We start from the raw sequence: 22,977 nt of genomic DNA, 5'->3' as shown, positions 1-22,977 counted from the left end.
ACATTTTTTTTTTAAATGGGCTTGAGGAACAGTACTAGGGGAGGTAATATATAACCTCTTACTCATACGCTTCCTTTAATTGCTGGAAGAGCTGAATCAGACAAGATCAGGTGTCATGTCAAGCAACTATGAATTATAAAATGAAATTCTACACACACCTCCTAATCCACACATTGGCATGGCATTTTATTTTGGAATCTAGTCTATTAATAAACATTAAAAAAGGTGTCCAGAAATGAGTCTGGACACATTCACACGAAAGTGTAAAACATAGCATTGTAATGTGAGGAAATGTTTCATGTTTGACATGTTACATGGACAGTGCAGGATGAAATTATTTATTTTTATTATCTATTTAGTTATTTATGTGAGCGGTCAATGAAAGCCAACGTAACCCTGCCCACCTGTTAGACCTCTTCAAGAAAAAAAACTGTTACATAACTCTGATGAAATAGCCTTGCTCTGATCGATTTACTGCTGAAGTGTGCCATTTTCTGTAGCATTTTAACTTGTTTTCATTAGTTCAAACTCATCTTTATATCATTATTATAAAGTATCAAGCTGACAAAACAATGTTAAGTCTGTTAAGGCACATTACTGGATGAATGAGAATATTATGTTCTCCACAGAAGAAACACATATTTGTGCGTGTGTGTAGAGCCACATACTGATCAAACTTTCTTCCATTGAAATCATTCAAATGTCCATCAAAGTCATCTCATGACTGAGCGTCAATAGGCTACTCAAAACACGGCAACAGAGGGCGCTACTACAACTGAGGTTATGCAGACCATAGGAGTTGTTTCAAGATGTTATGGTTGTTGTTGTTGTTTCTCTTTAGTCTTTAGTTGATGTACCAGGACCTTTATTGTGGTCAGTGTTTTTATCCTCTCGCATAAAGTCAACCATCAGCCATGAAGTGTGTATATCCCTGATTGAAAATGGGGTGTCAATCTGTCTGCAGACCCCCCTCTGGCTATCAGGAGTGTTAGCAGATGAGGGACTGTAGTGCAGAGAAAAGTTCCAAATCCAAAAAATGTCATATCTTCATCTTCTTATATATTTCCGTATCATTGTCGTCTTGCAGACACATTCCGCCTGTCTCTTTTCCTCCCGACACTTTGAACTGCTTATCAAAATGATTAATGTCATCTGTGCAATCGTTTGTCAGTTGTACGAGGTCGTCTTTATCAGTGTCCTCGTCTTCATAGACCCTCTGGTAGCTGCTGCTCACAGCCCCTCCACTATCAAGTATTCTGCAAAGGTAAGATGGGCATGGACAAGAGACAACATGACGTTTAACAATGTCAATTTAAAGGGATAGTTTGATATTTTTGAAGTGGGGTTGTATGAGCTACTTAAGCATAGTCTGTTCAACCTTATGGAGATCATTTAAGGAGGTTAGCTTTGTACTGTTGCGGAAGGGGCCAACAGAAAAACAGTGTTTCTCTACATGTATAAAACCATACCTAAAACAAAAAGATCTGTTCAATTGTACGTTACATATAGAATGCTCTCACAGCTGATTGGGGGAATGAAACGCTTTACTGCACCGGTTCGAGTTAGCGTAGTATTACATGGCCAAGCTACGCTTTAAAAAAGTGCAAAAATAAACAGCTGTCTGGCTGTGCAGTGCAGTGTATCACTCCCACAATCGGCTGTGAATAAATCCTATATTTAGCGTACAATTGAACATATATTTAGTTTTTCTTAGGTTGGCATTTGTACAGTATATATGTGGTGAAAAAAAACAGTTTTCTGCTAGCCCCCTCTGCAACAATACAACGCTGAGGTCTGCTACAGTGATGTCTCTCCCAAACTCCTTACGGTTACTGCGCTGATCACCATCTCCATAACGTAACAGAATAACTATGCATAAGTACCTCATATAACCCCACTTCAAAGAAAACTGAACTATCCCTTTAAAGTCACACTCCCCATTGTGAGTATGTGCTAATTCCTCCCATGTAGAAAAGTTGACAGGTTTGTTCTGGATGTACTCTGTACCTTATGGGAATGATTGCCACAATAGCGATGATGCTGGATATGATGAAGACAATGCCAGGAAACCAGTTCAGAGTATGCTTGTAGATCAGGACGTAGAGCGGGTTGGTGACCGCACTGGAAATTTTCCGACACAGCTGCAGGGAGGTGAGGACTATACCTGGAGGATGACAATACTTAATGGCTGTGTTTTGGGCTGCTGATGTGTGTGAGCACCTATATACAGTAACTACTGAATAATACTATGGTCTCACCATATGAAGAGCCGTGCACTTGCTGGGACAGTAGAGACTGGATGATCGGCATGGGCATCAGGGAGAACAACGTCAGGGTACGGGCTGAGGAGAACCAAGTGTGATGTCTAAGTACATTTTTATAGGAATAATAACATCTTAATAGAACAATGTTTCCATTGATATGCGTGGAGCAAATTTGCCGCTAAGTGTCATGGTCTTACCAATGTAGAACATGTACGTGGTGGTGACAAAAGCCATGAGCAACATGCCGGCTGCATAGGACAGCATGCCGATGGTGATCAGAGAGAGATCACTGACCCACCGCGACATGACCGTGGCACCCAGAAAGCTGGTAATGATAACAAGGAAACCAGAGGCATCGCCATAGCCCACCTGGAAAGATACATGGGGATAATAAACAGCTCAGTTTGAATAGATCAAGAGTCTGAAAGCTGGAAACATAGACACCAATGATGCTGCTTTCACTACTGTCATCAAAGGTGGAGTCAGTGATTCTGGGAAATGCTTGTTGTCAAAATCAGTGGATATCTCCACGATCCACTACCTGTCAGAACTGTGTTTGCGCTGAAATAAAAGTCCAGTGCCAATACACAGCCTAGGCTCTGTAAATGGGCATGTTGCTAGCTATGGAGGGTCCCCTTTATGTACATACCTTTGTTTGCATACCAGTTTACAGAGGTTGTGACCAGAATTTTTTTTCCCAGGGCACAACCAGTCCGGACAGGCAGCGGACCGCGAGGAGATATTCACTGATTTTGACAAAAAGTGATTTTGACGACGAGCATTCTCCATAATCACTGACTCCACCTTTACACTGCGGATCAAGAATTGTCAGATTATCTTCGATTGATTTAATCCATTGTGTCATTGCTTCCCTGTGTCACCATTAATGCCTGGACAGAGATACACTGAATGCAAAACACAACACAACAGTTCACATTAATTCTTGTGAAGTTACACCTTTGTACTATTTTTGACCATGAGAGAAAGGGAAGTGGTGCCGTTAAGGTCCCCGCCTTGTCATTTCCTTGGTATTTTCTGGGTATTTTGGAGGTTTTAGAAACCTGGATGATGCTGGAATTACAAACTCACACATTGTGCACTCAATTAAACTAGATGAATTAAAGATACGAGAATATGAATACCATGTATCTCCATGTTCTTTCATCATTTCAGATTAACTCAAGGATTACATGCTCTTTAATGTAATATCTGTAATATGTATGCATTGTACTATTATAAATTTGGAGACATATTATGCATATAACAAAGGTTAAAATCAAAGCGGCACAGGCCGAGATATCTTGATTTTTCAGCCACTTTTTTGTTTTATATCTGTAGCCTTTTCAAAAACACTTGGATTTGGATTTTGGCAAAGTACTAAAAAGTAAATTCTTATGATGACACTGTTTTTATATATATATATATTTTTTTTTACGTTTATTTATACAGGTAAATCCCATTGAGACCGAAGACTCTTTTACAAGGGAGACCTGTTTTCCTTTCCCACGTTACCATTCACACACACATTCATACACCGATAGCAGGCTAACTATCGACATTCACACGAGGCAAGGTGGGTGAAGTGAAGTGTCTTGCCCAAGGACACAATAACCATGGCACAGGTGGCAGGGCAGGGATCGAAACTCCAACCCTTTGATCATCAGCCTAGCCGCTCTACCAACTGAGCCACAGTCGCCCCACTAAAGATGATTAAGACGTGTAAAATGTCACTTTCAGATAAAAACAATGATTTAATTTGTCTGGTTTGCTTAAAACAAACTCACCTGTGTCACGTTCCAGTGGAGAGGCTCCATCAGCTGAAATAAGACCAGGATGTTCTTAGATGAAGAAGCCGCAGCATCGTAAAGGACTCCTGCCAGCCACAACAGCACCATGGTCACCACCTGTATGCGTTGGTCAGACTCCGCTTTCAGCTCCTTCTGGTACTCACAATCTCTGGGTGCGTGAACCTAAATGTGCACAGTATATCAGGTCCAGATATAATCTTTCATACTGTCCCATTATCCATTCAGGTTTTGTAACGTCCCTGTGTCCCACCTTTGCAAAAACATGTTATCATCTTTTCTCCTTTTTTTTGCATTTCTTTGCTAAAAACAAAGATATCACAAAGAAGCTGTTACCCAGGGTTCTTAACTATAAAACAGGCCCCCTTTCCCAATGATTGCACAGACGTTCATTGCACTGTTTGGATGGAAATGGCTAGAAACACAGCCACACAGTCACAGTGACTGTCGCATACAGTACAGTGTTGAATAGAGGTACAGCAAGATAAGCAAGAAATGTTCCATTTAAAAGTCCAAGGTTACCAAACATTGCATTTCTTTGAGAAAAAGGCAACAACAACAAAACGGTTTTAAGTCTATCAGATTGGATAACTGATATATATATTTTACTCAAGAAAACTATGTAACATTTTGGAATGATGACGCACCCCTAGAAGACCTGAGAAGACTTCTGATGTTGCCAAATCTGAAACACATTCAGGGCCACCAAACGGTGTACAGATACACATTTCTGTTATTTTAGACCAGGGAAAGCATGTTTTTCCCATTCATCCTGTCTGCTCATTTAATGTTCTAGCAAGGCGGCAGATTTTGATTCAAAACTGTCTCATTATTATTTCAGTTTCAGACATTTGACCAGAAAGGAAGCTGCCATTCTCAAGCAGCAATGGTCTACTAAACACGCAGAACAGCGTGACAGAGACTATAGGCAAAGGTATTTTGTGTTGTGCGTATAGTGTTGAAAGGTATTGTTAAAAGAAAAAAGCGCTTCACTTTTGTGGACAAACTGGTATGTAATGATTTAATCTGTATGTGATTTCAGTTTGACAGTTTGAGTTCCGGCTTAATATGAAATGGTGTCAGGTTTATGTTTTGATAATTCAAATCAACAACAACAACACACACACACACACACGCACACACACACACACACACACTCACCTGTAAGCAGAAAACCACATGGAGCACACAGAGGGCATGGAGAACCAAACACGCCACCACAATCATGACTCCGGGACTCCAGCCGACGGCGGCGGTGAGGTCAAACAGGTGGCCGGATGCCACGCAGCCCACCACGCCTGCCATCCCGTTGGTCAGCTCCGCTCTCATCATGAGACTGGACCGCTCCTTGTCGGAAGAGTTCAGAGACAACAGTGCCATGGTGCCCCCCCAGAACACCACAAAGCCCCCACACAATCCGCTCAGGGCCCCATCCACCCACAAGACCTCCAGAGGCCAGTCCAGGGACAACACCAGCAGTGTCACCAGTCTGGACAGGATGAAGCCAACCAGTGGCACCAAGATGGGGGCCCTCCTCCAGCCCCTGTCCCCCAGCCATGCCAGAGCCAGGCCTGGGACGATGGGCAGCAGTTGCTTGAGGATCTTGTAGGTCATGTAGAAGTCTGACACGGCGCTCTGCCAGCTGTCCGTGGATGTGGTGTTGTTGTTGGTGGTGGTGGTGGTGGTGGTGTTGATGCATCGCTCCTTGACCACCATAGGCAGAGCTGTGGAGTAGAGGGAGTTACTGAGCTGGACCCCGGCTACCAGCGGCAGAATGCTCCAGCGCAGGTTGCTTTCTGACATAGTGACGGACTGACAGGGGGAATGTGACGGAAGCAATATGCAGCAGCATTTTTATCTGCTCATCCAAGCCAATGCATACCTTGGCATCAAAGAGAGACCACACCTCGTCACCTGTCATGTTAACAGCTCTCACTGTTAGACCAAGCCCTCTGGGAAACAGTCACTTCATCACGATGCATTGTCACTAACTACATGCTGTCAAATATAGCCAGAAGCATTTCTAGGGAAGGTCATTAAAGGTGAGACACTGCAGGCACAAACTTTTTTTTTCAGGCACTGATCAATTCAGAGATTTTTGTCTATTTTGCTTATATAACATGTTTTTATTTCATATAAGTATAAATAAAAAGGGCCAAAATGTAGGCTACATTTATGTGTTTATCTTACTAAACTGTCTCTGTTTGTATATTTCTCCAAAACAACCATCTTTAACGGCCATTACCTAAACATTAGTTTTTTTCAAGACCATTTTAACTTCTATAGCACTTACATCAAGGCCCGCCGGCGCCAACACAAATGGGTAGGCAAGTCAATGGGCCCCCCTAACTCATGCTTTACTCGTATCGTATCAATGTGTGTCCGTGCGCTCATCCCTGAATAAACACACATGTTTTTGTAAAGAGACTAACTATCTTATCAACCAGGGTCGTGCAGCAACAGTTTGGGGAGCAGTTTGAAAAAGTTGTTCTTCATTACTATTCACTAGGTTTATTACAGGAGGAGTACAAAACTGTTTTTGTCTCAATTTGAACATATTCTATGCTATAGTTTCTGGTATAGGCTATATTTACACTAACTGATTGCACCAGGGAGAGGGACATAGTTTCAAAAATTGCACTTTTTTTTATTTCTGCACAACAATGACAATACATCCTTTGAAATCTTTTGGAGGTATTTACGGTTTTCGAAATGAATACGCAAACCAACCTACCCTCAAAAGTATAAAGTTGGCCTATGTTTAGTTATAACATTTAGGCTTTGTTAATTTTGCAAAAATACTGAAAATGTGTATTGACAAAATGCAAAAATTACTGAAATCACTGCACCAGTTTAGCAGTTCTAAAGTAGCAGTCAGGTTTAACCTGAACAGGAACGACTCGGTAAAATAATCCAGCCAAAACTGTATAACAATATATCAAAAAGACCAATGTTGTCACCATATTAAACACACAAAAGACAGGTAGCGGATGATGAATATATTGACATTTTACTCAAGTAACAATAAATAAAAAGTTTGTTTTGTTGTTGTGGTAATTAAGTTTTAATTGGTTATCGAGAATTTTTCTGTTGAAAAAAAAGTTTATCTTAGATAGGTTCTTGGCTTCCAAAGACCATGCCCTTTTGGTTGCTTTAATGTAGTTCATCTTCTTGAAGTAATTGGTAGTTTACTACATCAACAATTACTTGATTGTCCATGAAAATAACAATGGGGAGGATTCATATTATATGGTTTAATTACAATGATCAATTTTAGTTATTGTTTAAGCTGTTTCTTTTGAATTAGGCATCGCCTGGATAAAACCTTTGGGTCTGAATTATCGTTCAAACATTAAACTTAGTTAAAGGTAAAGTAAGCGATTTATTTATGTTAATATAAGTGTTAAATCGCTCTTTATTCATACAGTGATCACTTACAGTATCTCACAAAAGTGAGTACACCCCTAACATTTCTTCAAATATTTCATTATATCTTTCCATGCGACAACACTGAATAAATGACACTTTGATACAATGTCAAGTAGTCAGTGTACAGCTTGTATAACAGTGTAAATTTACTGTCCCCTCAAAATAACTCGACACACAGCCATTAATGTCTAAACTGCTGGCAACAAAAGTGAGTACACCCCTAAGAAAAAATTTCCAAATTGGGCCCAAAGTGTCAATATTTTGTTTTGCCATCATTATTTTCTAGCACTACCTTAACCCTCTTGGGCATGTAGTTCACTAGAGCTTCACAGGTTGCAACTGGAACCCTCTTCTACCCATTCATGACGACATCAAGGAGCTGGTGGATATTAGAGTCCTTGCGCTCCTCCATCTCCCGTTTTAGGATGCCCCAAAGATGCTCAATAGGGTTTAAGACTGGAGACATGCTTGGCCAGTCCATAACCTTTACCCTCAGCTTCTTTAGCAAGCCAGTGGTCGTTCGGAGGGGTGTTTGGGGTCGTTATCATGTTGCAGTACTGCCCTGCGGCCCAGTTTATGAAGGGAGGGGATCATGCTCTGCTTCAGTATGTCACAGTACATGTTAGAATTCAATGAACTGTAGATCCCCAGTGCTGGCAGCACTCATGCAGCCCCAGACCATGACACTCCAACCACCATGCTTGACTCTAGGCAAGACACACTTGTCTTTGTACTCCTCACCTGGTTGCCGCTCCACACTCTTAACACCATCTGAACCAAATAAATGTATTTTGGTCTCATCAGACCACAGGACATGGTTGCAGTAATCCATGTCCGTAGTCTGTTTGTCTTCAGCAAACTTTTTGTGGGGTTTCTTGTGCATCATCTTTAGAATAGGCTTCCTTCTGGGATGACAGCCATGCAGACCAGTATGATGCAGAGTGCGGCGTATGGTCTGAGCACTGACAGGTTGACCCCCCACCCCTTCAAGCCCTTCAGCAATGCTGGCAGCACTCATACGTCTATTTTCCAAAGCCAACCTCTGTGTACGACGCTGACCATGTGCACTCAACCTTCGTAAACTGGGCCGCAGGGTGGTATTGCAACATGATAACGACCCCAAACACACCTCCAAGACGACCAGTGGCTTGCTAAAAAAGCTGAGGGTAAAGGTTATGGCCTGGCCAAGCATGTCTCCAGACCTAAACCCTATTGAGCATCTTTGGGGCATCCTCAAACGGAAGGTGGAGGAGCGCAAGGTCTTTAATATCCACCAGCTCTGTGATGCTGTCATAAATGGGTGGAAGAGGGTTCCAGTTGCAACCTGTGAAGCTCTAGTGAACTACATGCCCAAGAGGGTTAAGGCAGTGCTGGAAAATAATGGTGGCCACACAAAATATTTACACTTTGGGCTCAATTTGTATTTTTTTTCTAAGGGGTGTACTCACTTTTGTTGCCAGCAGTTTAGACATTAATGGCTGTGTGTCGAGTTATTTTGAGGGGACAGTAAATTTACACTGTTATACAAGCTGTACACTGACTACTTTATATTGTATCAAAGTGTCATTTATTCAGTGTTGTCCCATGGAAAGATATAAAGAAAAATGTGAAGAAATGTGAGGGGTGTACTCACTTTTGTGAGATACTGTATATAGTGTGCGCTTTTCATAACTCCGATATCTCAGTCACCCGCTCTGCATGTAATTGGCAAATAAACTTTTCGGGGCTCCCACTGATAACCAATCAGAAGAGAGAACGCTACAATCCGGCACCCGTCTCACTGCCGGTGCACGTGCAAAGCGACAGATGGGTGAATGTTTATGCGCCTACAATGGCGGAGCAGGTAAAAATCCTTCCTAATGTCTGTTTTGATGGTTTTTATCATGTTTTATCACACTTACTGATCTGAGATGACGCTAGATAACTCGCTGTTTGAAGACAGTGCATTAATGTGGTGACGTGGGGACGAGGGAGGGGACTGCTGACTGCTGTCACTGACAGGAAGTAAGCTAAACTGACCATTCCGCTTACTGAACCTTTAACTGTTTCAACGAGCAGCCTGTTAAAAAAACATTTCCACACTGAGGGATGACTGTCACATTTTGAACTTGATGTAACAATCAGGTCTTAATGCTGATAGTGGGTTCAGACCTGTCTTTCCACAGACTTAACAGGCTTTTCTGCATAGACCGTAACATTTGTTAAGTCTTATGCTTGGCTGACATCAAAAGAGGAAGACAATAATCTGCACCCAACAATAGAGCATCAGTGTGCTTTGATTTTGACTGTAGGTAACATACCAACTGTCCTCAAGTCATAAATCTTGTGAATATCTGGGTGGAGGTTAGTGAAAATGCATTTTTTAATTGACAAAGTGGGTCACATTACCACACCAACTGATGACATCAGCAATATTTCATACCGATCAGAACCAACCTGGCTGCTCAAGTAAGGTTTCGATAGTAAAGAAAAGATTTTTTTGATTACATTTGCATTCACTTTGAAGTGAACCAATGTTTTGTTTCGACCACAATAGTTTGATATTTAACTTCATATAGTACACTCATTTGATCCCTGGCGTGTTGCTGTTGTACACCAGTGCTTCCAGTTGTATTAGTCATACTATTCCATGTAATGAGTATTATAAAAAAGGAATAATTTGCTAATAAGATGCAGACCTTTAGAAATCCAGACTTCCAAGTTCATCAGATTTGATGCATCATTTAATGTAAAGATTTAAACAGTTTTATCGTTTACCTTTTTGGAGTCGAGTTAATTTAAGTTCAAAAACTTAACTTTGACTGCTTTCATAGAGCAGTATGTTAAAAAAAAATACATTTGCCAGCTAAGGGTCGATTAGTTGTCCCACTGCATTTACCTTATTTCAACACTACAGATAAATCTTAATGCAGATAGTCACAACAGAACATATCTTTCAACAGACATGACAGACTTACACCAAAACATTTGTAAAGGTTTCTGCTTGGCTGCTGTGCTGTCAGAGACAACGATCTGCACCAAACAATAAAGCTTCAGTGTGCGATTCTTTACAGAGTATGTTTCATAACAATGTAATCCAAACCAGAAGTGAACAATTTTAGAAAGGCCTCAGCAGGGTGGGTGAGGTTAACATGAATTTCTATGGAGACAAAGTGGGTCTCATTTGCCCATCACAATCGGTCACTTAGCGATGCAAAGACCTTGAGATAGTACCTTCCAGTCGAGAAATGTTTCTGACATTTCCGGATCACTTGATGTTTGATAGTTGAGACATGAAGTCAGATTTGATGTTTCACTATGTGTAAAGATTTGGGATAACAAAATCAATAGTACAATCAGATTTGTAATCAAACCCACTTTTATTGTTTGTCTGAGACCACAGAAAGATTGCAACAGCTCTAAAGGGCGTGCAGGTGCTTCCAGCGTTTCAGGGGGCCTCTGCTTGGGATGTACTTCACTCCACATCCGTCTGAAATCAGACGCTTCTCAGCCATCATCTCATCAAAGTCGCAGGCATTGAATTTGGTGAAGCCATACTTCTTGGACATATGGATCTGAAGGCGAGAACAAAAGAGGTCAATTCAGATTTACAATAAGCGTACTGAGAGCCCAAAAAGCATGATTATCTGTTAACCACAGCAGAGTACATTTAGTAAAAGTTTGTGATAAGCTCTTTGTCTCAGTGGTCCCTTAAAGGACTCAGCACCTCCCAGCTGAGTTCATACACAACCACAGAGTCACTGTCTGCAGCCTTTGCACACCAGAACCGCACTGCAGCGAGACTGGTCGGCTTAATAGACTGCAGAGCTGTGCCATGACAGCATTAGGGATGTGTGGTTAAACAATATATAATTGTTTGACATTATTGGCCAAAATAAAGAGATAACCCAGAGGTTCGAGTGTGGAGACAGGTGAGGTGCTCGTTTACCTTCTGGCGTCCAGGGAACTTGAACTTGGCTCTGCGCAGAGCCTCAATAATGTGCTCCTTGTTGGCGGCCTTGGTGCGCACGGACATGATCACCTGACCAATGTTCACACGTGCCACGGTGCCCAGGGGTTTACCAAAAGCACCACGCATTCCAGTCTGGAGCCTGAGGAGCACAACAGAAAAATATGATGAATACCTAAAAGATATTCTAAGCATCTGGATTTGGCTGAGTCAAATAATTATGACAGTCCAAAAAGCACGATAACGTGTCAAGTTCAACCACAGCGGAGAACATTTTCTAAAAGTTTGTCTCAGTGGTCCCTTAAAGCACTCAGCACCTCCCAGCTGAGTTCATACACAAACCAAAGAGTCACTGTCTGCAGCCTTTGCACACCAGAACCGCACTGCAGCGAGACTGGTCGGCTTAATAGACTGCAGAGCTGTGCCATGACAGCATTAGGGTGCATGTGTGGTCAACTAAAAAGAGTAGTCCTTTATACAGCCCAGCACAACAAGGATTACTAATGGAGTATAGCTGCACCAACTCATTTAGACACATTTCAAATAGCTCCAAACCACTCTCTGAAGAGGATTTTGACAGCCTGCAAAGACAACAGCAGCTCACCTATCAGCTCCAGCACAGGACAACATTTTGTTGATGCGGATGACGTGGAAGGGATGCAGGCGCATACGGATGTGGAAACCATCCTTACCGCAGGTCTTCACCATGTACTTGTTAGCACAGATACGGGCAGCCTCCAGAGCTACACAAGGGGTGGGGAAATAAAAATGATTATGTGCCTAGCCTTCAATAAGTATTTAAAGAACAATACCAGCTTTAGTTGTAGTGCTTAAGCTACGCATCTCCTTTGTATTTTATTGTGTCTTGGCATGAGTATATAACCTAATGATTGCTTAACAGTTGCCCTGAACGCACTACTAAAGCATGTTTAAGGACTGCAATACATCCTGCTGTAAATTATGTAAACTGCATTTTGTACTCACTGCCCAACCCAATCAAGAATCCCTTCTTAATTAAATGATCAACCATGCCTAAATTCAATCTTACACAAACCTAATTGGAAATTAATATCAGTGTGAACAACACAATTATTTAGAATACAATTTTTTGTCTCGGCGGTCCCTTAAAGGACTCAGCACCTCCCAGCTGAGTTCATACACAACCACAGAGTCACTGTCTGCAGCCTTTGCACACCAGAAACGCACAGGAGCACAACTGGTCGGCTTAATAGACTGCAGAGCTGTGCCATGACAGCTTTAGGTCAAGATATACATCATCTATCGTCAATTGAAGACAATTACCTGGAAGACTAATTGGCACAGTAGACTTAAGCTAGCACTTTATTGCATCTTGGCATGAGTATATAAACTAATGATTGCTTAACAGTTGCCTTGAACACACAACTAAAGCATGTTAAAGGACTGCAATACATCCTGATGTAAATAAAACTGCATTTTTCATCTTACTCACTGCCCAACCCAATGAAGAATTCCTTCCTAATTAAATTACATATTAATTATGCCCCAGCATTTACAAATGTATTTGCACACGCATTCAGACATGCATGAATCAAATCACTTAAGAGTGAATTATAAAAGTTATCATACATCTATGTATTTACAGTGTATACAATTTACATTAACAAATCTACTGAAGTATATATGTGCGCATTTATGACTTTGGTGCTCGGAAGAAAGAAAACAGTTGAAATATTTCTGTACGTCTCCCACATTAAACCTGATGAAAATCCTTATTTGAAATCATTGGCAAAAGGTTTTAATCAATTTTGTGGAGTTCAATTTGTCAGTTCCCAAGAAAACAAAATAAACAGGTGTTGATTCAAATGTACATCTGTGTGTGATTATGGCTCCCTGACTCCTCACCTTCTGAAGACAGCTGCTCGTACTCATCAGAGACCATGTGGCCGCACAGGGGGAACTCATCTACCTTGGCCTTCTTCCTGCCCAAGTCGAAGATCCTGATCTTAGGATCTACATTCAGTGGAAAAGAAGAAGACAGTGTCAGAAGAAAATTAACCATTTTGAATATGCAATTTTCCTTCAGGAGACCAACACAGATTACCCAATGCAGAACCATGCCTATACTCAATCTTATGCAAACTTAATTGGACATTCATATCAGTGTGACCAACACAATTATTTAAAATACAATTTTTTGTCTCGGCGGTCCCTTAAAGGACTCAGCACCTCCCAGCTGAGTTCATACACAACCACAGAGTCACTGTCTGCAGCCTTTGCACACCAGGAACGCACAGGAGCACAACTGGTCGGATTAATAGACTGCAGAGCTGTGCCATGACAGCTTTAGGGATAGAAGATATACATCATCTATTGTCGATAGAAGACACAATTACCTGGAAGACTAATTGGCACAGTAGACTACATCACGTCGAAACAGGCAAGACTTTAAAGCTTACTACCAAATTTAGTAACTCCTTAACACTTTCAGGACAACATTGATGTTGAGTAAAGTATGCAGACGGCTTACCAGGCACACCCCTGCAGAAGCGGGACTTGGGGTACGGCTTGTTCTTGCAGTACCGATAGCTGTAGGGGAGACAAAGCGTAAAGTTAACCACATCCTCAGACTCAGTAACTTTTGATGTTTATGTTTTAAATGGGATTTTTTTTTTGCACGTCAACAAATCCCTTTTAAAGTCCCTAACCAAGCTTTGATACCCAAACCATTCCAGTCGAATAAATGGGTGAATTTTCTTAAATAATAAAAAAAGCTTTAACTCTCACAAATAGCTGCTCACTGAAGTTTTCAAACAGGACAAAATAGTTCAGGGACTATTTCCAGCAGGGTATGAAGGAGAAAGTCAAAATAAAAAAGCATAAATATGCATCAACCAAAGCAGTGTACAAAATGTGATAAGCTCTTTGTCTCAGTGGTCCCTTAAAGGACTCAGCACCTCCCAGCTGAGTTCATACACAAACCAAAGAGTCACTGTCTGCAGCCTTTGCACACCAGAACTGCACTGCAGCGAGACTGGTCGACTTAATAGACTGCAGAGCTGTGCCATGACAGCATTAGGGATGTGTGGTTAACTGTTCAGGGCGAAATAGTGCATTTGTTTAGGGACTATTTCCAACAGCAGACAAAACAACATTTGGTGCTCTAGTGAGTATTTGCGGCAGGGTATGTAGGATTAAGTCAAAATAAACTACAATGAGTTTGTTCACTATGATGAAGGAACATGTCACAGAAAGGGTGGCTCACTACCGTTTAATAACATTGCCGGAGAAGACGATACCTCAGACACAATACTTAGATTAGAATTAATACATAGATTAATTCAGTGATGTTTGGGTATGTTCTGTCAAGAAAAAATATTGACAGTGTGCACTCAAAGACTGAAACTGGGAGTAAATTCATTTTCAGGCTGCTACAGAGCCGACCTGTCATCACAACGAATCATAACTACACTGGTTTACTAGAAAATAAAGGAATTAGTAGAGGATCTGTTCACTAGAAATCCTGAGAATTCAGAGATGTCAAACTCTTAATATGATTATTGGGACAACTGATCACAGGCTTGTAACAGTCAGCTATTTCCACATTTCAATAAACAAATAGCTAACTTAATTGACCAGAAATGACGCAGACTGTCTTAAAAACCGGGATACGATGTGTAACGTGTTTACATGAAAAGTCTAATGTGGCTACGTTTGTAACGTGTGTGCTAGTATCAGCTTTATGCTAGCTGACGTTAGCTCGAGTCTCTTTCAACAAGCCAGTGCTTTGTATCAGAGACATGACATTATACTTTACTTAATTAAATCCAACTCCACCGATAGTATACGCCATGTAAAGGACACATGCCGGTGTGAAAAACCAGGCCCTGCCGGCTGCTAGCTTACATCACGGTGCACATGGTGCTAACCGGAGCCATTTTCCTTTTTGACTACACCGATTCGGCCCGGTGTCTGAAACAAGTAGGAGAACACTTACCAGCGGGCTGGTCGGCGGCCCATGGTTGCAATCTGTAATTTAACAAATAAAGGGTGTTATTTAGTTAAATCGGGGCTTCAATATCTGAAAAATAACTCTAAATTTGCTTTTTTCGTGGAGAGCCGCGGAAAACGCGCTGCCACCACGCACTCACCTAATGGAGGAAAGGAAGTTGACGCCACTTCCGCTTCGTCATATAACCAGACCGTGGTCGCCTGTGTAAATATATTTTCTTTTCTTTAACGCATTACTTTTGCCTCAGCGTGAGTTTAGTGCGATATACAATGGTTAATGAAGAAAAAAACACCTATATTTAAGTGGTGAAAATACAATTTAATGACCGACCACGGCTTAAAGTGAATGCTGGGAAATGTAGTGTATTTATGACGAGACTGCCTGGCATCGATGTTACATTCACTTGACCTCAGACTATTTTGTGTGATTGTTTTACAAGCCTATACAAAATGCAGGGCTGCTTTTTATATCTGTTCAGACAAGCTGTGTTAAGATGTGGGCCTTACTCCACATTCTGTCCTGTCCAAGCAGCAAAGGTGTTCCAAGATAGTATGCTAGATAAAACAACACATTCATGGATGTGTTCCATTTCAAGTTAACAGAGGTGGAACGGAACGTAGCCTAATTTACTCAAGTAGACTACTGTTCTGAAGTAAAAAATACTACTGAAAAGCTACTGGTTGCTACATGCATAATTGGGCCTACTTTATAAAATGATTATTTCCTCTACATTACGGATAGCCTCGGCTACAGTAAAACCAACAGAAAAGGTAAAATCTAGAATCTACTGCTTAAATGTTCACCAATAAGATTCGTTTAATTATAAAATAAAGGCCTCATGGGAACAGGTCTGCAAATCTTACATTTTAATGTTGGTACTTTAACTATTGGATGATAATGAACTCAAAAAATATTATTAGAAGTAGGCTAAGTAAGCAAAGTAACACTTGTATTTGCGAGGAACAATTAGCCATATATATATATATTGTTACAGTGTGATAGAAAATGTTTTCACTGCAGACATCTAACTTGTCACTGCATGAACAGCCCAAGTGTTGCAGAGATTATGTGCATTGCCCCGTTGTGTTTGAATGTAAATCATGACAGTTAGACAGTTAACCAGCATGCACAATAAAATTCATCCACTTGGAATATAAAATAATGATCAAATGATATTAAGTTAAGAAAATACTTTATTAATTCCCAATGGGAAACAAGAGAACATTTTAAAAGTAGGCCTATATCGGGTTTTAAATACAATATACAAGTATAGGTGAATAATAATAGGCCTACACTCTACATACAGAAGTAGGCTTATATAATCAATATTGTAGGCCTACATAATAAATGCGGCATAACATACACACACTTCGGTAATAATACTATGAGGTAGGCTATATATAATAGAAATAAAAGTGAATACCGTAATATATCATAACAGGAAAATATAGAAAGCTATATAATAACAATTTGTTTGTTATATAATCTTCGTATACATGATTTAAATAATATAATGCTTTGTAAAATAGTGTGTTATTGTCATTATACTCATAACACTGGTAATATATAATCAGGGACAGGTCATGTCAAACATTTCTTCCATTAAAAAAAGGCCTGTTAATATATAAAGGTTTGGTCACATGGTCACTCTTTGGATAGGATTTAGTTTAGGATAGGCACTTCCTTAGCACATAGATATGTTTTGTTTTCATTGCAGATTTTTCCAACCTATAGTTCATGTGGTAACCATTGTGTTATTTTGAAAAGACAGGTTTGCATTTTTTTCAAGTCTCTCTTAAAACAATAGCCATGTTCCTTGTGTTCATTGAAGTAGATCTATGTTTAGCTTGCTGTAGGCTACTCATCTCTCCTGTTAATGACCATTCAAAGATTATTTTCTAACATTATTAATGGATGACAGGGGGGACCAACTCCACAGCCCTGTGAACAAATATTTTCCAAAATGCAGCCTATCTGATGATGATGTGAGGCTTCAGCTATCTTAGTCAGACAGAGTAGTAACGCGAAGAGGGCATTTCGTGCTAAGCAGACCTTGGAAACTGTCCATTTGATTTTATTGAAACTGCTGAGGCCTTACTGAAGTCACTCTACGGAATGACCATTTGGGGGCACTATTGTACCATATTTGTTTGCAAGTCCCTGCTACATCTGAGCTAATTCTTAAAAAGGAACAATGAGCTCATATCTAATGGCTTGATAATGCAGAACAAATGTTGTTCTGTATCATGGGAATGTGAGGAATTCTTCTAACCTCATTCGGACTCCAACATGTCCTCTAGTGATGGTTACGTAGGCTATGCCTGTCAGCAGCCTATAGACGTCATGTTTTCAGTCCTCACACCTCTTTGAATTTAGTTTGTTTGATTGTGAACTCGTGCTCAACATCCGGCATGCAGGGCTCCTGAAAATGTAACTGTGTGAATAATGCAATCATGGAGTATACAAATGAAGAAATAATAATCTTTTGCAAACACTCAAGTCACTCCAGCCCTGATTAGGAAGTAGGCCTAGCAATGCTCTGCCCCTCCTTGGTGAGTGACTCCCACACATAGCGGATATCACAGTTAGGAAAGTCTCTGAACTCTGACTGGGATCCCTGGACAGCCTCATGTGATGGTCACCTATCAGCTCTGAAGCAACCCCCCGACACACACACACACACCCTGTCTTGTCTAGTCCTTGGGTTTTGTCTGGATCTGCTCCAGACTTTCCTGTAGGCCTATCTGAACTCAGCCCCACTTGAAGGGCAAGGATGACGGTGTGACGATGGAAAAGGAGCAAGGACCAAAAATGGTCCTACAGTATTATGTGCATGTTTCTGGTGACCAATGCCACACACACACACACACACACACACACACACACACACACACACACACACACACACACACAAACTCTCCCACATACACGCACACTCACACATGCACACATTGCAACAGAAATAGCTGTACTTCGGGACCTAAAAGTAGGACTTGATACAGCTACTTTGTATCTCTTAGAAGGTTAAAATAACAAAATACATCTTATTGTAAAGTATAATAGGTACTAGTTGTGGTTTCACAGGGATTATTTGCTGTATTACTTCTAGGCTGGGCGTGGTGACTTCAAGGAGTTATTACCTTTGTACACAGCCAGGCTATATTGTTTCCCCCTGCTCCCAGTCTTTATGTTACACTAAGCCAACCATCTCTGAGATTTAGCCTCATAGCATACATAAATGAAAGTGCTATCAATCTTTTTATCTCATTCTCAACAAGAAATCATGTAAATAATGTAAAGGGAATATTCTCAAATCAGAAGGTCAAGAGAGGTAAACCTCAAAACAGCCAATGTGTGTGACACAAAATCTGTAACACACCCAATTACTCATTGTAGTCTACCGCTAAATATTGTCCACTAAATGCAGATGAACGTATTATTTTAGATGGATGGGGAGGATGGAGAATTACAAACACACATCATGTTGGTGGTGATCGGAACAATTCAAAGACGTGTGTGGCTTTCAATCAATCTCTATGCGACTTAAATAGTCATTATCAACTTTGAAAAGCTCACACTGTCAACCACACCCTCACAGTCTCTCTTTCTCTCTCTCTCTCTCACACACACACACACACACACACGCACACACACACTGACCAGTGTGACTGATGTACAAGGGTGTGGTGGCAAACACGCCGTGTGTTACTCTGAAAACGGAAGTGAGACTGGGAGGTGCACGCTGATGATGTGAGTGTGTTAAGGCAGGGCCGGTGTGTAGACATAGTGGATCAATTTCACATGTGAGGGTTGATTAAAACTCTATTGCACCATTTTGTCCCCTCGCTCCTTCTGAAGAATGTATAGCAAGGAACAGAGATGAAACCAAAGTATAATTTCTGTAGGCCTGTGTGAAGACAGAGCACAGAGGAAAATGGAGTGCGTGGAGAGATGGGAAATTCATTCGATTAATAGTTTTACCCATTCACTCCTCTGAGAAGGTCGGAGCAGGTCTTAAATGCTACCATGTACATTATATTTATGTACGTTTTAAAATGGGCAGATGAAAACATTATGAAAACTTAGCCTACTAAGAAAACAAAATGAAAAAAACATTGAGAAAAATAAACTGGGGAACATATAAAACATGGGTCATCATTAGAAATGATCGCATATTCTACTGCTCATGTCTTCCAGGAGCAAAGTATTCTCTGTATGGAAGTGTTTCTCTGGTTTAGTCTCTGTTTACATTTCAGGCATTTTCTCTGGGTATCGTGAACACTCCTCTAATAGGCAGCGTGTGTGTGTGTGTGTGTGTGTGTGTGTGTGTGTGTGTGTGTGTGTGTGTGTGTGTGTGTGTGTGTGTGTGTGTGTGTGTGTGTGTGTGTGTGTGTGTGAATAAATGTGAGTGAGTGAGTGAGTGAGTGAGTGAGTGAGTGAGTGAGTGAGTGAGTGAGTGCGTGTGTGTGTGTGTGTTTGTTTGTGTGTGTGTGTGTGCGAGCGTGCGTGTGTGTGCATGTGTGTTTGTGCATGTTAAATTCAAAGACTTGAAGGAGTGAATTTGCTATTTCCTCTTAACAATCATGTATGTGTATAGTTAATATTATTAAGTATTGTGTGTGTGTGTGTGTGTGTGTATCCAATAATTATATCGTTCCTTCTTCTCTGCCATAGAGCTCTGCTGTTCTATACAGACAGCCTGTGTGTCTCTCTGTTCTCTAACTGATTTGGTTGATGTCTTGCATTACTTTGCATAGCACTGTAAAGGTGATATGTTCTGTTGCTCAAATCAGGGAGAGGGGAATTAAATGGTCAACACGTACAGTGGATGTCAGCTTGTGCAACCGTGAAGAATTGCTGATTGGGCACCTTGGTGCCCATACAGTCAATCAGGAAGTGAAAATGAAGCGTTGCCACGGAGACCATGGCCAAGCAAAACATAAACAAGTCTGACTCCTTCCTCCGTATCACTGTCCTTATCATTTGTTCTTTTATTTTCCTTCAAATTTCTTCAGTATTTTGGCCTAACATATCAGCCACTGTCATGCATCACATGGTTCAGTGTACACACCCAATAACCAGAAAAGGTTATTTAGGGACCAATGTGCCTGGGTGTGCTTTGGCATAACTTACTCTAAGCAATGTTAGAAGAAAGCTGTATATAGGAAGCTTAACTCCTGATTTCTGTTGAAGCGTGTCTAGTCCCCCACCCAGTTGAAATTTTATCTTACTGCCACAACAAGTACGTACTGTACTTTCATGTGTTTCCAAAGGGGGAAAAATACGATAAAAAGAATCCACAAAAGACAAAGACCCCAAATCACGAACAATGTATGAAAACGTACATTCTATTTGAAAAAGAACTGTTTCTTAAAATAGTAATGCAGCACTTTGATCTCTGTGTCTTGTGTCTCTCTCTCCCTCTCTGTAGGTCGTGTCTCTGCAGGTCTGTGTGTCAGGCTCAACTGCTTCAGTAATGAGATCATATGATGTCATGCCGTTCATGCGGGAGCAGCCTTCCCTTCCGTCCTGATGTATGTGAGTGTGTGTGTGTGTGTGTGTGTGTGTGTGTGTGTGTGTATGTGTGTGTGTGTGTGTGCGTGCTTGCGTGTGTGTCTGTGTCTGTGTGTGCGAGTGCGCGTGTGTGTACTAGTACCAAGTTGGGTTTGAGACCCTGAGAGTGAGGACTTTTTTTGAATATGAGGACATTTTGCCATGTCCTCACTACTTCAAAGATCTGTTTGAAGATTCTGAGGTTATTTTTAGGTTAGACTTACTGTAAGAGTTGGCTTTGGGCATTTAGATGAGATAGTTAAAGTTAGAATAAGGGGCTAGGGAATGTATTATGTTAACAATTGACCTCACAAGTATAGCCATATAAAAGTGTGTGTGTGTGTGTGTGTGTGTGTGTGTGTGTGTGTGTGTGTGTGTGTGTGTGTGTGTGTGTGTGTGTGTGTGTGTGTGTGTGTGTTAAGATATAGGTTATGTAGGGCCTCACACAGGATACACACCAACTACAGTGGTAATTGTTAATGTAATAACATTTTCAATACCAGGAAAGTGCTATTGAAGCTTACTTGTTGCTGGATTCCCTCTCTTCGTGTCTCTCCTTAGAAGAAGAATAACTTTAACTCCATTATAAAGTATATTACATCCTTAGTTGCATTTTAAAACACTTTTTAAACAGAGTCAGACATGTAATGACTATTTCGCTGGACTAACAACAGCTGATGTGAGACTGTTCACAGCTGTGTTCTGTTCTAAATACTGATGCAAGTATAAGATAAGATAAGATAAGATAGAACTTTATTTATCCCAAAGTAAATACCAGGTTGCTCCAAAACAGAAACAAAAAACAAAGAATACAAAATTAGTGAAATAAAACATGTAAAAAACTAAATATAAAATATAGGCATGTTATAATTTTTATTTATTATTTATTTATTATTATTCTTCCGGACAATTACACACAATACACAATTTTCTCTTATTCACACATATTACTTGTTGTTACTTACTTGTGTTATCGTCCGAAGGGTGGCAGGAGAAGCCAAAGGCTTATCAGGTCCCGCCCCCACTGCCATAAGATTCAGATACACAGATACACAGCTACTGATACAGTTAAAACAGTTTTTTTTTTTTTTTTTTTTTTTTAAGAAGATGCATGCCAATACACAGACAATTTTAGGTCTCCTTATTCATTGACAGTGTACACCAGACATGCTTTCCATTTATAATAAAACAGCATCTTATAGGAAGAATAGATTGCCTGTAATGAATGGTGAATGGTCATATGGTGAAACATTGCACATTAAAGTAGGCCTATAGTAATATTGCACATGACAGTGACCATAATATTAAAATGATACTGGTGTTGAGAGTAATAATGCTAACTTTCGCTAACAAGCAAAGAAAAGCTCATGCTGATGGGAATTAGCCTTTGGTTCAGCAGGAACATGATTAAAAAAAAACAAAGAAAAATTCATTCGGACCTGATGATGGTGATAGAAAAGGAAGTCATTGTTCACCCAAACGATGACAGTTCATCAAAGGAGCATAAAGGAAAAGATTAATCAAACTAATTCTCCGGTGAAAATTAATGTTATTTCTACCATTCCAATCCAGTAGCTGTTGAGATATTTTACTGTGGGCTGTAGTGGTGACCTGTCAGACCAACACATTTAAAGCTATGTTGCTCTCATGGTAATATGACCTAAAACAGGCAGAGGAAACAGAGGGGGGGGGGGGGGAAGCAACACAGGGATATGATGATGAGATGAGGACGGACAGGAGAGAGTTGTCGAGCCAGAGAGACAGATCATGAGGGGTCAGCCAGAAAAAAAGGCTAAGTACATTTTTCAGACCTCCTCCCGTTTCCTCTCGGCCCTTTCTCTGACTAGAAATGGTTTCTCATTTCAGCCTCTCTCCCTCCTAAACACACACATTCTTTTGGACGTATCTTGCAGTAACACGCACACGCGGCAACACGAGGAATGCATCATTTTCAAATGCTTTCGGCCGCCCGTTCATCTGGGATGA

General features: G+C 40.7%; 2 protein-coding genes across 2 annotated transcripts; both read right to left on the bottom strand.

Annotated features, from left to right (window-relative positions):
* Nucleotides 1-1,039: 1,039 nt before the first annotated feature.
* On the bottom strand, nucleotides 1,040-5,872 carry LOC307252919 (solute carrier family 46 member 2-like; the record flags this gene model as incomplete). The annotated part of the gene is made up of 6 exons (XM_080030741.1): nucleotides 1,040-1,256; nucleotides 2,008-2,164; nucleotides 2,259-2,342; nucleotides 2,462-2,633; nucleotides 4,049-4,234; nucleotides 5,231-5,872. 6 exons carry the CDS (start codon nucleotides 5,870-5,872, stop codon nucleotides 1,040-1,042), a joined length of 1,458 nt encoding a protein of 485 aa, XP_079886867.1.
* Nucleotides 5,873-10,838: 4,966 nt separating this feature from the next.
* Nucleotides 10,839-15,543, bottom strand: rpl10 (ribosomal protein L10). The gene is made up of 6 exons (XM_080030798.1): nucleotides 15,424-15,543; nucleotides 13,957-14,015; nucleotides 13,332-13,439; nucleotides 12,052-12,190; nucleotides 11,427-11,589; nucleotides 10,839-11,052 (listed from the first exon to the last, which is right to left on the bottom strand). The coding sequence occupies exons 1-6, from the start codon at nucleotides 15,444-15,446 to the stop codon at nucleotides 10,897-10,899; spliced, it is 648 nt and encodes a 215-aa protein (XP_079886924.1). The 5' UTR covers nucleotides 15,447-15,543; the 3' UTR covers nucleotides 10,839-10,896.
* Nucleotides 15,544-22,977: the final 7,434 nt, after the last annotated feature.

The sequence above is a fragment of the Ammodytes marinus genome (assembly GCF_949987685.1).
Source record: "Ammodytes marinus genome assembly, chromosome: 7".
Lineage (NCBI taxonomy): Eukaryota > Metazoa > Chordata > Actinopteri > Uranoscopiformes > Ammodytidae > Ammodytes > Ammodytes marinus.
The sequence above is the reverse complement of the archived record's forward strand: the minus strand, read 5'-3'. Positions and strand labels throughout refer to the sequence as shown.

Coding starts and splice junctions, on each gene's coding strand:
- rpl10 (XM_080030798.1), bottom strand. CDS start 15,446: ATGGGCCGCCGACCAGCCCGCTG. Junction 13,440..13,956: donor CTTCTGCAGGGGTGTGCCTG/GTAAGCCGTCTG, acceptor CACTGAATGTAG/ATCCTAAGATCAGGATCTTC. Junction 11,053..11,426: donor AGTTCCCTGGACGCCAGAAG/GTAAACGAGCAC, acceptor TCTCGCCTTCAG/ATCCATATGTCCAAGAAGTA.